Raw genomic sequence first — 17,173 nt, 5'->3', positions numbered from 1 at the left:
TAGAAGGGATAGGAAATTAACTTGTTTTCAGGCTTTAAGGCATTCTCTTGAGGGTAGGAGGCACAAAATTTTGGCAAGAAGTTCCAACCATGTTTTCTGCTCAGTGAACTTACTGCCTTAATGGGGTCTCATTGTCATTGTGAGGTTCCAAAGAGAAAAATCACATATATCGTGCCTCACTGACCTCAACAGTAGTAACCAGTCCAGTTCCAAAGCCATAGAATCTTCCAGATAGGAGGACCAAGGGGAAGAAAGAAAAATAGTCCAAACACTAAATTCGATATAACGACTAATTCAAAAAAGTTTCAAATATCATCGCCAGCATATTATGACATAAGCATCTGGCACTATTAAGGCATTGTACAGGCTTCTATTTTCTGGGTTTTTATGCTTCTAATCCACAAAAGAAATAGGGGGATCGAACAAAGCCCGACTCTTCTAAATCTGGATTCTTTGAAATTACTGTATCAGGCTAAACTCATATAGGCTCACAGGAGAAATAAAAATGGTATAAAAACACTTTTGATCATGAGATGACACTGGCATTGAGAGACGGGAAAACCCTGGGCTATTACTATCATATTAGCCAGCAGCAAGTAAGTCACTTTTATGGATCAGGAAAAGTCATATTCTGGTATTTTGCTAAATTTAACAATGCTATAAATTCCTTAAACTACTGATTAAAAGAATGCTGATAGAGTTATGTTTTATAGCAATCTGCAACAAAATAATTTCAGGTGAACACAGAACCCTATCTAAGCTTGCGTAGTAACGCAGATCTCTCAGAATCAGCAAGCTGGTGTTTCAATGCTAGCTAGCCTCTCAATTCCCACACAGTGCACTCCCCACACCCCACCCGCAAATCTCAATCATAGTGCTTCTAAAACTGGTGGCCAGCCTCCTCACTGGTTTTTGCTTCTAGCAAATTCTTTTCTGCTTCTTACCCAAATAGTGTTTATTTTTCGAAGTCCAACTCAATTTCCACATATGCTCTGAAAAACCTTCTCTTTTTTTTTTTCTTTTTTTCCTTCTTTTTTTTTTTCGGAGCTGGGGACTGAACCCAGGGCCTTGCGCTTGCTAGGCAAGCACTCTACCACTGAGCTAAATCCTCAACCCCTGAAAAACCTTCTCAAGTGTTCCAGTCTTGTTTTCCTGCCTTAAATTCTTAGTGTCAAATAGTCATGTCACTTAAATTGCTATCCCCAGAATACAGTGTGCACACCAATACATGAAACTGTGAGCAGAGACTAAATAAACCTTTCCTTCCTTCCTTTCTCTCAGTTTTACAAGACAAGGTTTCTTTGTGTAGTTCTGACTGTAGACCAGGATAGCCTCAAACTCACAGAGATCTGCCTGCTCTTTTTCTCCCTTTCTTTTTAACATGTGTCATGAACTACTTCATGTGTTCAGACATAGAGAGGTAGGTGCATTACCAAATGTTCTTATGAACATCAAGGATAGACGGTTAGGCTTAGTACATTTACAGAAATCATTTGAATTCTAGAAACAGATTTACTACTGAAAAATTTAAAATTGGCCTTTAGTGGGGCTGGGGATTTAGCTCAGTGGTAGAGCGCTTACCTAGGAAGCGCAAGGCCCTGGGTTCGGTCCCCAGCTCCGAAAAAAAGAACCAAAAAAAAAAAAAAAAAAAAAAAAAAAAATTGGCCTTTAGTCAGGTTAAAGGAAAAGAAAAAGATAAAGGTCTTGGACAAGATACTGATTCTTCTGAAGTTCTGAAGCTTTCTAAATTTGAGTCTTTGAAAGTTTCCATCAAAGATCTTTTTAAAAACTTACCCATACTCCATGGAGACCAAAGAGTGTCACCTGGAGCGTATAACTGAGGGCTGGGGATTCAAACTCAGGCCCTCAGGCTCGCATGGTGAGTGCTTTACCCACTGAGCAATCTTCCAGCCCCACAGTTACTATGATTAAACGTTTTGTATAAGTGAAGCTATTTTTAAAAACCCATATAAGAAATGAAGGACAGTTGCCTGATCTATCGGGGAGAGGAAATGAAATACAGGTAGCCCCTGACTTCCAGGTAGCTGGTGCTAACCCCAGAGCCCCCTCTGCCCCAGGGCTGTGTTCACTAGGCCCTAGCAAACGCTATAGATTTCTGGCTCTGACTGAAGAGCTTTACCTTCAGAAGCCCTGGAAAAAATTCTGGGAGGTTTTCACTTTGTTATCAAGAAAATATTTCAGGTTATTCCTATAAAGCTCCAGAAAGCCTATGGTTTGCACAGAGCCCCACGCTGCCCTAAGAGTACAGCAGCCAGTGACTGAGCTCCACTCTGCCCCAGCTCAATGCTCTTTACACCACTTCCCTGAGCAGTTGTCATGGGGGGACAGTCAGCTTTAATGTCTGTCTGTCCCCAGTGAAGAAGGTATTGCTGGCCTTATTCAACACAGAAGACACTGAGGAAAAACTGGTGGATTCTTTTTTTTTTTTTTTTTTTTTTAAAATTAGGGACACGAAGCGACGGTCCAGTTAATACCGATGGCTGTTCTTCCAAATGATCTGTGTTCAAGTCTCAGCACCCAGCCGCAAGGTAACTTACAACTGTAACTCTAGTGCAGGGCACTTCATGCCCTTTCCTGGTCTCTAGGAGCACACATACACATGAGGCACAAACTCACAAGACATAAACACATACATAAACAAACAAATATAAAACTATGTAGACCGGGCTGGCCTTGACCCCACTTGCTTCTCCTGCTGAGTGCTGGGAATAAAGACACATGTAACCATGCCCGCTAAGCCAACTTCAACAAAAAGGCAAAAGAGATTTTTTTTTTTTGGTTCTTTTTTTCGGAGCTGGGGACCGAACCCAGGGCCTTGTGCTTCTTAGGCAAGCGCTCTACCACTGAGCTAAATCCCCAACCCCGGCAAAAGAGATTTTTAAATATCCAAATACTTGGTTAATAAAATGCTTCCAATTTGCCTTATAAAATTAACATCCTGGAGTCATCTAGTGTTTTGCTTCAGATATAAAGCAAAATTTCACATTGGTTCTTTTTTTAAAAGGTATCTAATTTAGCTCAGGATGACCTTGAACTCGCTCTGTAGCCAGCTAACCTTGAATACCCGATCTTCCTGCCTCTGCCTCCTGACTGCTGGGATTACAGGCATGTACTACAATTGGGAAGGTGCTTAGGATGGAACCCAACTTCATGTACACTAGGCAAGGGCTCTACCAACTGGGCTACATCCTCAGCCCGGCACTGGTTTCTTAAATAAAATATTAATACATTGCTTAAGTAGAAACAGTAATGATCCTTTAAAAAAATTATCATTATATTATACCCAAAGCATGAAACAGCTTTGGCCACCAAGTCAAGCATCAAGCTAGGTTCAACAAAGGCCTGCCATCTGCTGCTCTCGACTGAAGACCACTAATAAGGTGTCTTTCTGACCACTGCATGGGGCTGATCCTGATCCTATCTGTTTCAATCTGCATAAGCCAAGCGCCTCCTTCCATACCTGAGCACTGACCTGGAAAGAAGAAGAAATGCCGAAGTCTACACAAAGCAGAGGGCGTCTGGGAGCAGCTCAGATCTGACTTACCACATTCTCCAAAGGTGCTGCGCCAAACACCTTAAAGACAGGGTTGGGTTTGGAGGGTGAGATGCAGAGAACAATGGCTTGCTGTCCCACTCGTGTCGTATATTCATCTAATGTGGCTCTGAGTTTCCTGAACAGAATGAAAACAAAAGGTTATGGTGTCAGAGAATACCGTGATGGAGTCAGAGCAAGCTTACCGAGTGGAGACAACTGTGATGAGAAGTGTTCCAAAATAGGAGAACGGAGGGAGAGAGAAGTGCGGAAGTCTGTCAGGGAAAGCATGTACATATGCTCTTAATCCCACATGCATGTATTGGGTATGCCTCAGGATGCAGGCACAATGGCTTTTAATATAGTAAGTTACAACTTTCTCCCCCAGAGGTGAGGTCCTCTATATAGCTGGTTGTCCTAGAACTCGATATATCGACCAGGTAGGCCTTGAACATGTAAGAGAACCACCTGCCTCAGTCTCCCAAATGCTGTGATCAAAGATGAATCCCACATTCAGCCAAGTTTCAACACCAATTATTTCTATCCACATCAAGGATGACTACCCAGATGTCACTTTCAGACTTATTTTATGTCTCTATAATTCACAGAGGTGGCCCAGGTGACTAACCTCTTTTACTGACATGACCCTTTACTCATTTCACATAAATATATTTTAGCCAAATGCTTTTGAATGCTGTGGGTCAGCATGATGGCTCGGTGGTAAAGGAGCTTACTGCTAAGCCTGAGAACCTAAGTATAGTCCAGATAAGAGCCACCAGAAGTCACTCTCTGGTCCCAGACGTGTACCATGTCATTTGTACCCAAGACCCCAACGCTCACACAGCAAACACATAGGGGAAAGTACTGTGGCTTCAGATTTAGTTAGTTAGATTTTTTTTGGAGGACCTCATGTAGCCCAGGCTGGCCATAAATTCCTGTCCTCTGCCTCGGTCCTCCACGTGCTAGGTTTGCAGGTGAACACCACCATGCCTAGCTATGGCTTTATATTTTATTGTGATGTATACACACTGTTCTACTTAGCTTTAACCGTCAACTTGACACAGCCTGAAGTCACCTGAGAAGGCAGTATCATGAGCAACTGCTAGATTAGACTGGCCTGTGAGCACGTCTTGACTGCTAATTGATACAGGAGGACTCAGGCCATAGTAGACAGTGCCATTCTTTGGACAAGTGGGATTTCGGTATACACCTTTAATTCCAGCACTTGGGGAACAGACACAGGCAATCTTTGTAAATTCAAGGCCAACTTGGGCTATTTGGTGAGTTCCCACATAGCAAAAAATAATAAAAATTAAAAGTGCAAATACTAAGATTACAAAACAAAACTCATAAAGCCTAGAAGCAAGCAAGCAAGCAGCATTCCTCCATGGTTTCTGCCAAGCTCTGGCTCTGACTTCCCTCACTGATAACCTTGACCTGAAGGGTAATGACTTAAACCCTTTCTTCCCCCAAATTGCTTTTGGTCAGAGTATTTTATCACAGAAAAGAAACTAGTACACACATCCATAGTATTTTGCAAATGAGGATGAAATGAGTTACTGCAGTAGCCCCACTTACTGGTGAGGTCTGCACTAATCCCCCCACTGGATATCTGTAAGCTGAGGTAGAATCAACCCTCTGTATATTATGCTTTCTTCCTATACATACATACATACTAATGATAGTTTAATTTATAAGCTAAGAATAGTAAGAGAAGAATGATAACTAATCATACGAACAATTGTAACAGAGGCCAGACAGATGGCTTACTGGTTAATAGTACTGCTTGTTCAGAGGATATGGGTTTGATTCCTAGTACACTATACAATTATGTGGCCTACAACTGTCTGCAACTCCAGCTTCAAGAGGTTCAGTGCCTCTGGTTTCTTCAATAGCACATAAACCCATGCAGGCACACAAAAGCCTCTTCTGACCTCTATGGGTACCAGGCACTTACACAGGCAAAACACTCATATACATAAAATAATTAAATTAAGATTTTAAAATAAGGGCTGGGACTGACCCTGGACTCTGACCCCATAGGTAGCAATGAATATCCTAGTAAGAGCACCAGTGGAAGGGGAAGCCCTGGGTCCTGCTAAGACTGAACCCACAGTGAACTAGTCTATGGGGGGAGGGCGGCAATGGGGGGAGGGTTGGGAGGGGAACACCCATAAGGAAGGGGAGGGGGGAGGGGGATGTTTGCCCGGAAACCGGGAAAGGGAATAACACTCGAAATGTATATAAGAAATACTCAAGTTAATAAAAAAAAAAAAAAAAAATAAGGGCTGGAGAGATGGCTCAGTGGTTAAGAGCACTGACTGCTCTTCCAGAGGTCCTGAGTTCAACCACATGGTGGCTCACAACCATCTGTAATGGGATCTGATGCCCTCTTCTGGTGTGTCTAAAGATAGCTACAGTGTACTTATATAGAATAAATAAATCTTTTTTAAAAAAATTAAAATAAAAATATTCAAATTATAGCAATATACCTAGTAAAATTATTTAAACTCATTATCTGTTTTAGAACTGCCATTTAGTATTTTTGGATTATGGTTGACCTTCTGAGGTAACAACTGTAACCTCAGAGAGCAAACTCTCCAATAAAGTGAGACACCAGGGTAGAAGCAACACACACAGAACACTGCCCCTCCTCTGAGTCATAGGGACTATCCTATATTTCACAGTACCATAGAAAATCTGCAGCACTTCTTGAATGAATGGTTGGTTTTCACTGCCTCCAATCTTCTCTCTACTCTCAAGACAGGATCTTCGTATGTAGCTCAGGCTAGCTCAAAACCCATGACCTGCCTACCTCAGTCTCTCAAGTACTGAGATTAGAGATGTGTCCTCCACCCCAGCCTCCCAAGAGCTGAGATCACAATCACAAAACGACATACCAGCCCACTGGCCTCCTCATGTGCTGGGTTTTTCTCTCCTCCTCCAATCATTCTTCTCATGCTCTTCCTGGCTGCTTTTTCAAAAATGACTACTTTGACTGGCTGTGGTGTGGACACATTTAACCACAGCACTCAGGAGGCAGCTGGCAGAGCTCTGTGAGTTTAGTTAGGCTAGCCTGGTTCATACAGAGTTCTAGGATAGCCAGAGCAACATTGTAACCCTGTCTCAGAAATAAAATTAAAAGTAAACAAACAAACAAACAAATAAAATGACTACCTTGGCTGTTGCTAACTCCCTCTGCCTGAAGTGCTTTTCCCCTAGATATAAATACTATAAATACAGCTATTCTTTTAGTTCCTCCCTGTTCTGGGCAAAGGCTGCTTCTTTAGAAGGAATTACCAGACTATTCTGAGAATAGATAAATAACTTCATTCTTTGGTGTTTAGAAATATTTTTTCTAATTTCTTTTCTATGCACAACACTTACTCTCACTTAATATTGAATGAAAAGAAATAAAAGTAAAGGATGTGTCTGCTCCTAGGTGTGGTGGAGAAGAAACTCTATCAGATAAAAGGGAGAGCATAGCCAGAGGCAGACATGTCTGGGAGAGTCCAGAGTGCTCATGACCCTGAGCTATGTGAGAAAATGGGTAGGGGACAGGAGCTGCTGATAAAGGGGGCAGCCTGGGCCAAGAGACTGACCAAGAGTGGCATAGCTAAAATGGCTGGGTCATATACAGAAGGCCATCCCAGTCCCTGGACTGCAGAAGTTTAGGTAGGGCGCAGGGCATGCCAGCTATACCGTGTACCAGGTAGGGACTGAGGGATGCTGGGAGAACCTGGAGACAGGCCTGTTTTCAGAAGTTAAATAGGCACCGCAGCCACTGCCCAGGGTTTGAGACTTAGTAAGTATAATGTATGTTTTCTTTCTCCCTCTTTTAGAACATAAATTCTTTAAGGGTCTTTGTTGCTCAGTGTAATGCACTCCCAATGTCTAGAGTACTGCCTGAAGACAGCAGGTACAGAAAGTTTCTTGGATGAACCAATGGCCATTAGACATCTTCCTTCCTTCCTTATTTTAAGATACCGTCTCACTATGTAGCTTTGGCTAACCTAGAATTCACTCTGTAAACCAGACTGGCCTTGAACTCATAGAAATCCCGCTCCCTCTACCTCCCAAATGCTAGGATCAAAGGTGCGAACCACATAGCTGGCTAGTGTTATACGTGTATTTTATAGATTTTATAGATTTTCATCAATTTAATTTTATGGGAGTGATTCCAAGTCTAAACCTGTCATCAAATACCCCAGTGTCTTGAGGAATCCAGTAAAGAATGTTTGAGCTCTGACATCCACACAGAAGCATGTGAAGAACAGCAAGATGGGGGGTAAGGCAGCCCTCACCGAAGCAACCGTGTCTGCTGTCTCTTTCGGATAGATGGGTTAGACTCAAACACATGAGGCCTTTTCCGTTTCTTCCCTGTTGCCACAGCAGCAGCAGCAGCCATTCCCACAGGACCTGAAATAATAAGCATGTAGTGAAGATTAGGTAGGAGACTGCAAGGGTACAAGACAGAGAAACACACTATCGGTGAAGACAGAATGTGTACAATATCAGTGTTCTTCACTATTGTTTCCCATGAACCATATACATTTATAATCAGTCTTTTAAGAAGCAAAAGGTTTCTACCTTCCTGCCACATACCATGTTGAATTTTGTACAATGCTGTTGCTGTTTTAGAGCAAGCCCTTGCTGTTAGAACAGTGTTTGCAAGGGGACCAGGAAATACTGCAGCCTTGAGAGAAAGGCCTGCCACAGGAAACCAGCCCAGGGCTTCCCACTGCACTTCTAGCTCCATGGTCTTTCCATTGCTTCAAGACGAGCAAGTTAAGGAAGGAACTGGGAGGACTCCCAGCGACTGCTCGCTCCCGCCTGTGAAGGGACATGCAGAGGAACTAAACAAGACTGTGTGCCAACGAATGAAGACAGCAGTCATAAGGTCCAGATGATAAAAGGATCCTGGCCAAGAAGATGAACACTTCCTTACTACTACTACTACTACTACTACTACTACTACTACTACTACTACTACAACAACAACAACAACAACGACGACAACGACAACGACGACGACGACGCTAATAAAAGCTGGTCTAGCAGAGAAGCCTTGGGGTTGTTTGAATGGTTAAGTATAATGACTACTGCAGCTTTGATAGCACTAGGTTAACGTCAAAGAGAGCATGTTACTTTACCCTTTCCTGCCAGCCTAAGGCCTTTTATGAAGGCCTAGATAAAAATTGAACTGCTAACATTATATTCACGTGTATATTCTAAATAAGTGAACTGCAGCAAGCCCTTTTGTCTGCAGGCTGCTCAGTGCTATCATGGCCTTTCTGAGGAGAAACCCTCCAAAGAGCACCAGATCAAGCAGAAGCCAGACGCTAGCTCGCTTTCTCTCGTAAAGACATGGTAGAGACTTTCCTTCTCCCAGGACTCACTACATAACCCAGACCAGCCTGGAAATCAAAGTGGTCCTCCTACCTTGCTCTAAGTGCTGGGATTATAGGTACCTGGTACCCAGCCAACTTTCAGACATAAACCTTAGGCCCTGAAATTATTGCTCCCAACATTTTACTATAAAACTGTGGTAATATTTTAACATAAGATCCATCTTTGAATAAAATTTTGTGCTCAAAACAATTATTACTAACTATACCCACCATGTACATATTTCTATAACTTATCTGTCTTATATTACTGAAATCTTCCCTTTCAGTTTTTTGAGACAGAATCTCATGTTGGACAGGCTGACCTTAGAATCATTAGAAGCAAGGATGACATTGAACTCCTGATCCTTGAGTGACCTCCTGGGATTAACAGGTATATACTATCATTCCCAGCTTGTCTGCCTTCAGGCCTGTCTTCTCTCCCTCCTTCCAGACTTCCTTTCTCCTCTCTTTCCTCCTCCTGCTGTGGTGCTTTGAAGCTAAGAATTCTGGCTCTAGCACTAGTGACTCTACCTCCAAGTACCTGCTGACAGCAACTCCCTGCACCTCCTTCCACAGCCCTAGAAACCATCTCATTGACGCTTCAACTCCTCACATAGGTGGAATTACACTCTATCTGTCCTTCTATGTCTGTCTTGTTTCTGTTGGTATAATTTCTTTAAGGTTGAAGAGAGAGAGAGAGAGAGAGAGAGAGAGAGAGAGAGAGAGACACAGAGAGACAGAGAGAGAGAGACAGAGAGACAGAGAGAGAGAGACAGAGAGAGAGAGAGTGTGTGAGTGTGTGTGTGTGTGTGTGTGTGTGTGTGTGTGTGTGTGTGTGTGTGTGTGTGTGTTGCTCCTGTGTACAGACGTCAATGTCTCTGTGGGATTCAACTCATTTGGTTACTTAGAAGTACGCCTTACGGACCATAAAGTCTTTAACTTCTTAGAGGGAACTCCACATTCTTGTAGCAGCATTATTTTATATTGCCATATAATGTACAAAGGACCTAGCTGTTCCACAGTATTGCGGACACTAGTTATGATACTAGTTATCTTTGTAACTTTGATAACAGCTGTCCTCTTAGGCCTGTGGTATCATTTTTTGTGATACCGAATACCATTTTATGAGAGATGTCTTTTTAAATCCTTTTACCATTTTAAAACATCAGGCTGATTTTCATATTCTGTTGCTATTGAACTGTCAGAATTCAAAGATTTTTATCATAAAAAAGTTTAAATGCACAAACCATATACCATATATTTATTCTCGGTTTGTCAAGCCATATGTTTTTTGTTGAATTTCAAAGTAAACTGAAAATGTCAATATAATACCCTGAAGTGCTTCAGCAGGCTTACTGTTAGCTAGATTTAACACTTTATTTATTGTTGAGGCCTGTGAGCACATGCATGTGGGTGTGCATCCCACCTTACTTTCTGACAGCGTTTTTCACTGAACTTGGGTTCTCAGATCTGGTTAAGCTGCCTGCAGCAAGCTTGTAGGACCCTGACCTAATAAGTCTATGAATTTAATATAAATCCCAATGAGACTATTTATAGAACTGGATAAACTAAACCTATTATTTAAATGTAAATACAAAGACCAAGAGAGGCAAAACAATTTAGAAGATGCTAAGCAGAGGCCTCATCTTGCCGCACCCTACCCTGAAGCTTACGTTACTAAGACTGTGGACTGGATCCTGAGACACAACTCATGTCACTGAACTGCAACGATCCTGAGTCAGAGACAAGGGTGAGAAGAGTGGGCTATCAAAGGTGTGGCACTTACTGTTCACATGGCTATGGACAGACAGCTGTCTGAACCAATGCTGGTTAGCAAACACCCACTCGATGAGGAAGAACAGGTGAGACTGCACTTAGACACAGGAAGAGAAGCTACAAGCTGGATTAGTGTCTGGTTTAGCAAATTTCAATAAGCTGAAAATATGCCTATCTTTGGTCCCTCAAATACCTTTCTGGATACATCAAGTCGTGTTTGCGAAGCCCACTTGTGAAAACCTAAGCACTAGTGAGGTTGGGGCAGGAGGACTGAGAGTTAAGAGGCCAGCTTGAGCTACACAGCAGGATCCTGTCAGTGAGCCGCCGCACAGGAGGCTCAGTGGTTACGAGCACACCCTGCTCTTGCAGAGGACTCATGGTCCCAGAGCCCATGTCGGGGTGCTCACAAGTGCCTGTAACTCCAACTCCAAGGAATCCACTGCCCTCCCTCTTCTGGCTTCTGCATGTACTCACCCTCCCCATATACATAATTGAAAATAAAAATATTTCAAGAACATCCTTTCACAAAGAAATTCCACAAAATTTTCTTTTTTTCCATGAAGCAAATGGTAACCCTTTGGTAGTTCATGAAGAATATTTTTCTAATAAAACAGAATAAGCCAGAGTGGATTAGAACATCAGAAGAAAAAATCAGAATATATCACTTGTAATGAAGATATTACCGAATGAAAAAACCACTTCAGTTATGTTTATTTTATATGAAGGCAAAATATAAAATATATTGTTATGAGAAACTACAGGAGTTTGGAACAGAAAATTGTGGCTTACACCTGTAATCCTAGCTCTAAGACATATCTATAAATAGTGAAATATCCCAGTTCTGATAAAAAATGCAATAGCTACATTATCAACACAACTGAGTCTCAGTAAAATACTGAATGAAAATGTCATTTTGAAACTCAATTATACAATGAATATACATTAATAATTAAAATAAAAAAGAGAGTCCAGAAGCCAACAAGATAGTAGGTAAAGGTGTTTATCTCTAGACCCCCTTTTAAAGGTAAGGAAAGACAGACAGCCACACACATAGACACACACACACACACACACACACACACACACTCTCTCTCTCTCTCTCTCTTTCTCTCTCTCTCTCTCTCTCTCTCTCTCTCTCTCTCTCTCTCTCTCTGAGGGCAGGGACATGGCTTAGCAAGTCAAGGCTCTTGCCCTGTAAGTAAAACTTGGGTTCAGATCCCTGGAGCCTACTCAGAAGTCATTGCACATATATGACTATAAATATTTTTTGTTTATTTACAGTCTTGAGAAAGGCTCTCACCATGTAGCCCCTGCATGGCCTGGAATTTACTGTGTGGACCAAGCTGGCCTTAAATTTACTGAGATCTTCCTGCCTATGTCTCTCAAGTGGTGGGACTAAAGGTGTGCACCACTGGGATTGGGGATTTAGCTCAGTGGTAGAGCGCTTGCCTAGCAAGCACAAGGCCCTGGGTTCAGTCCCAATTCCGAGGGAAAAAAAAAAAAAAAAAAAAAAAGGTGTGCACCACTGTGTCCAGCTTCAAACAATTTGGTTTTTAACTTTTTATAGAAAATTAATGCTTAACACATAAAACGCTGGACAGAGTGGGATCATTAATATAAACTTTAAAGCTGCAAGACAGTGTTAGCTTTTTTTTTTTTTTTTTTTTTTTTTTGGTTCTTATTTTCAGAGCTGGGGACCGAACCCAGGGCCTTGTGCTTGCTAGGCAAGCGCTCTACCACTGAGCTAAATCCCCAACCCCAGTGTTAGCTATTATTAAACGATATTTGCACACAAAGCAAAAACATAAAGTAATCAAGAGAACAAAGGAATTCAGAATACGGTGACCTCAGCAGAAGCAAGTATAAGGAGAGGCAAGCCAGCCGGCATGATTCCGCACACCTCTAAGGCCGCACTCAGGAAGCTGAGGCAAGAGGACCAGTCTGGACTATACAGCCAGCAAGACACTGTCTCAAATTTGTAAAGAGAACACACCCCAGGTTTCAACTGCACCTGTAATGTATATTTCCAAATGAATGAGTGAATGATTTAGCCAGGCAAAGCCTGTATACATCTTTAATCCCAGCGTTTGGGGGAGGCAGAGGCAGATCTCTGAGTATGGGCTGTTGGGAGAACACTAAAAATCTCAACTGCATCTGTAATGTTTATTTCCTATTGAATGAATGAATAAATCAGCAAGTCATGGTCCTACAGTCCTTTAATCCCAGCACTTGGGGGAAGGCAGGAGGACGAGGAATTCTGAGTTCCAAAATACATAGGACTACACAGAGAAACTCTGTCTGGAAAAAACAAAACCAAACAACAACAACAACAACAACAACAACACCCCCAAACAATTTGGGGACCCAGCAAGATGGCTCAGTGGGCAAAGGTGTTTACTTCCAAGTTCAACTACCTGAATCCTATCTCTGGGACCCACATACAGAATAAACAGAAGCAATGCCTGGCAAGGCTGGACAGCAGGCGCGTCCGTGCCTGCCATGGGCATCCTGCCTTTTCTTCTGATTCCAATATCAGGTTTCCTCCAAGATTCAAGATTTTATACTTGTCAGACAATTCAACCTCATTCTCGGGGTAGCAAGTGTGACTACAGAACATGTAATCTTTTTCTACTTCTATCTAATGCCTTGGAGGAAATAATTCCATTTTGTTTAAAATGAAGTCCTCTGGGGGCTAGAGCACTAGCTGCTCTTCCAGAGGATCCACCCACAGGGCAGCTCACAACCACCTACGCTAAGTTCAGGTCCAGGGAATCCAACGCCTTCTAACTTCCCTGGGCACCAGGTACACATGTGGTACACACACACACACAGGTACACGCACACGCACACGCAGGTTACTCAGGTGCTATCCAGTCATTGGTGTAGACTGGCTAGCCAGGAGGTCCTGGACGCGTCTGTCTCTCCCCAGTGCTAGGATTGTAAGTGCCTGCTACCGTGCCCAGCTTCTTACCTGGGTTCTGGAGATCAAACTCAGGTCCTCATGCTTGCATGGCAAGCACTTTGCTGACTGAGCCGTCTCCCTTCCAAGGCCCTTCTTAATTTTTTTCCCTTGAGAATCAACACTGATCAAGAGCTGTCTGAACTGAAGAGAATTAGAACCATTTCTGATAGGCGACCTGGTATGAATTAACTGATATTGACTTTTTCTGAGTTGCCTTTTGGGTATGTCGATGGTATAGACTAGTCCTCAGAAAAAATTCTCTAGCAAGCAACAAACGTGACAAGTCAGGATCCATCATAACTGAGCAGTTAATAAGTCCCTCTGCCACTTCTGCAAATTCTCTTTTGTTTACTGTAATTGTAGGTGAGTGCCTCCACAGCCAGCAGCTTCTGCAAACCAGCATCCTGCAGAGCCCTAAGCCTATGCAGTCACACCCATGCCAGCCCTCTGTACTGTCTTCTCTTCTACCTCACAAAGCTCAGCCACGATGGCCTCCTTCCCTTTTCATCTGAGAGTCCTGACCTGTGAAATGTCCTCAGTCTGACCCTCTCCTCAGTACTTGCCTGCACTGAGAACATGCAACTAGTGGCCTGAGAGCTCCTTCAAAGTAAGCTATCTTAGTCATGAGTCTACAGCTTGTAGTACATAGATCTCATTACAATCCCTTAGTGGCAACCTATCAGAGACTTGAAGGGCCTGTTTTTACATTGGACAAATGAAAGATTTTGTCTTTTCCTGTTCCTTTGTTTATTGTTTGTTTTTGAGATAAGGCCTCACTGTGTCGTCTAAGTTGCTCTCTCTGTTCCTCCTGCCTCGACCCCAGAGTAGTTGGACTACAGGCTCATGCCATCACACCTAGCCAGCTCTAGTCTTTGTTTAGTAGTGTTGGGAACTGAACCCCAGGCCTCACACAAATGTTCACCCTCTGAACCCAGTCTCAGCTATCCTTTTGTCTCCTCACACTATGACGACACGGTACAGGAGCAAAGCAAAGCCATGTCTCCAAAGCATCTTCCTTCCTAAGAAAGGAGCTGATCTGGGTTTGTTATGTTAGCATGCCCTCTTCTGGGAAATACAAAAACTTCACAAATTATGTGCTACAAACATTTAAACCCAGTGTCTTGAACATGGCTAAGCAAGTGCTTTACTGTGAGCCAGGTCCTCAGCCCCTCCTTTAGTTTTTAAGTTCACCATTCCAGAATAGTACAGCGAATGAGTGACACCATGAGATTATCACACTGTTCTTCAGCTTAGTTAAATACAACACATACACTTTGCTAATCCAGTACTTTGGCCATTCCTGATCATAGCTTTCCTGCCCAGCTTTCCCTACATAGAACACTAAACCCACCCAGCCATGGTTTACATGTATGTTCTCACCATGATGCTCAATATACACTCTACATAGAGTAATATGAAACACAGCCAGCTTTAAGTCTCTTAGTATCCTGGAAAACTTCAAACCCACAAAATTACACATCACTAGTGTACTTGGTACTACCTAGCAGAAGCAAACAGAAACCATGTCCAGCATAATATCTTAGAACCCAAATAATTTTTAAAATTAATTTCCAAACACATCACAGAATGTTCATTTACATATAATAGTCTATGAAGAAAGTAGTCAACATAAACACCTGTCAGTGACAACAGACAGCAGGCAGAGTCGCAGGCTCTGGAAAGAAGAACCAAATGAGCTGTAAAATCCTATTGCTATTTGTGGAAATCTACATAGAAAATTTCCACACAAACTGAAACTTACAGCGCAAACCTGGACAGGTGGAGAAGCCCACTCTCTTAGAAAGCCTAGGGCTGATGTACACTGCTCAGGGTAGGACTCTGCTCTAGCATGTAACTCTAGGGTTCACAAAGGGAATAAAAACCCAATACTAGAAAAAAATTTAACCTTAAAAATATTAAAATCTAAATATGTCAGTCTTTATATTTCATGTGACTATAATACATACTCTAGTTGACCAGACAGTCAGAATGGAAGAAAACCACCGTCATAACACTAGTAGTAAGGGGCCCCAGAACTCAACTCTCATACAACAGGCTAAGGTTGGAGATGCAGGCTTAAAAACTGTGGTGAGGGCTCGGGATGTTGCTCAGTGGTCCAGTACTTGCCTAGTATATGCGAGGCCCTGGGTTTGATCCCCAGCACTGAAAAAAACAAAAACAAAAAACGATGAAAAGAAATGAGAGAGTGCTGGAATTCCAGGCTCCTTCGACAGGCATGAACCCACAAGTTAAGGAAAGAAGCAAGCTTCTATTGCAAACATTACCTGCAGCAGCCAGATGGGCAGTTACCTCATCAGCTGCCGTGGAGTTGAGTATGTCCGAGTCATCGTAAGAAGTGTCCTCAGGCGAGGAAGGGGAGTCTTCATCAGCACTTAGCATACTGTGCTCAGTGTAAGTGGCTACATGGACCTGCTGAACTTGCTGGGCCACTGCATGGGCTTCTATGGTAGCCATGTGTTCGGTTTGGGTCACTCCGTGTTCCTCCATGAAGATCTACTGCTAGAAAGAAGGAGACGGAGGAGGAAGGGTAGGGGAGGTGTGGGGAGGAGATTCAGTATACAATGTAAAACTAAGTTTTTTTTAAGAGCAGAGAAACTCTGACAAAGCTCTGATTTTAACAACATAAAAATAGAATATTTTCTATGTGAAATAACTAACAGAAACTTACTATCATAAATATATAGAAACATGCACATGTATCAAGTCAAAAACATTAAATATCATTAATATGTGTATAGCAATAAAAGACATTTAAAATCTGTCTAACAATAAAAGACATTTAAAATTGCCCAGGGATTAGCATTTGATATTGTGATGTAAAAATAGATCTGGACATTTAGACATATTAAAACACACAAACCAGCCAGGCATGGTGGCGCACCCCTTTAATCCCAGCACTTGGGAGGCAGAGGTAGGTGGATCTCTGTGAGTTTGAGGCCAGCCAGGGCTGTTACATGTAGACATCCTGACATTTTTAAAATATCAGGTGTGGTCTGGCAGCTCAACTTGTGGTACTTACCCAGAAGGACTGAAAGCAGGGTCTCAAAGAGCTATGTGCACACCCATGTTCATAGCAGCATTAATTCACAACAGCCCAGAGGTGGGAGCTACCCAAGTGTCCATCAATGGGTGAGTGGGAAACAAAATGTGGTCTATATGAACCACAGATCATTCGACCTTAAACAGGAAAGAAAATGCAAATTAGGAATAAAGATGATTTCCGCAACTTAAAGAACATCTGTAAAAATACCCATAGCCATTATCCTTAAAGGTGAAAAAGTAGTACCTTTTCCATTAAAATCAGGAGCAAGAAAAGGATGTCTTCTCTTTTCAACATTATGTTGGAACTCATAGGTTATATAGTAAAACAACACAGAAAAGGAAAGAAAAGGAGCCAAGAGTGGTAAGGGAGGGGAAGAGAGAGCAGAGAGAAAGAGAGAGAGCAAGAGGGGATCCCAGGGAAGGAAAACA

The 17,173-nt window shown here is 42.4% G+C and overlaps 1 protein-coding gene across 13 annotated transcripts in view; it reads right to left on the bottom strand.

Moving 5' to 3' along the window:
- Nrf1 (nuclear respiratory factor 1) overlaps positions 1–17,173 on the bottom strand; it is a 105,801-nt gene that overhangs the window by 49,438 nt on the left and 39,190 nt on the right. For 4 of the 13 annotated variants that reach the window (XM_039107511.2, XM_017592611.3, XM_039107513.2 and 1 more), the window contains exons 2-6: positions 16,722–16,879; positions 15,967–16,201; positions 15,809–15,844; positions 7,858–7,972; positions 3,566–3,692 (exon numbers count right to left, since the gene is read on the bottom strand). In XM_039107511.2, the coding sequence (XP_038963439.1) occupies positions 3,566–3,692; positions 7,858–7,972; positions 15,809–15,844; positions 15,967–16,189 (501 nt within the window). In that variant the 5' untranslated portion in view covers positions 16,190–16,201; positions 16,722–16,879. The remainder of the gene's footprint in view (positions 1–3,565; positions 3,693–7,857; positions 7,973–15,808; positions 15,845–15,966; positions 16,202–16,721; positions 16,880–17,173) is intronic. The other 9 variants (XM_006236200.5, XM_006236198.5, XM_039107514.2 and 6 more) reach the window with 3 other exon arrangements.

Source organism: Rattus norvegicus, chromosome 4 (assembly GCF_036323735.1).
Source record: "Rattus norvegicus strain BN/NHsdMcwi chromosome 4, GRCr8, whole genome shotgun sequence".
In the NCBI taxonomy this organism is placed as follows: Eukaryota; Metazoa; Chordata; class Mammalia; order Rodentia; family Muridae; genus Rattus; species Rattus norvegicus.
The sequence above is the reverse complement of the archived record's forward strand: the minus strand, read 5'-3'. Positions and strand labels throughout refer to the sequence as shown.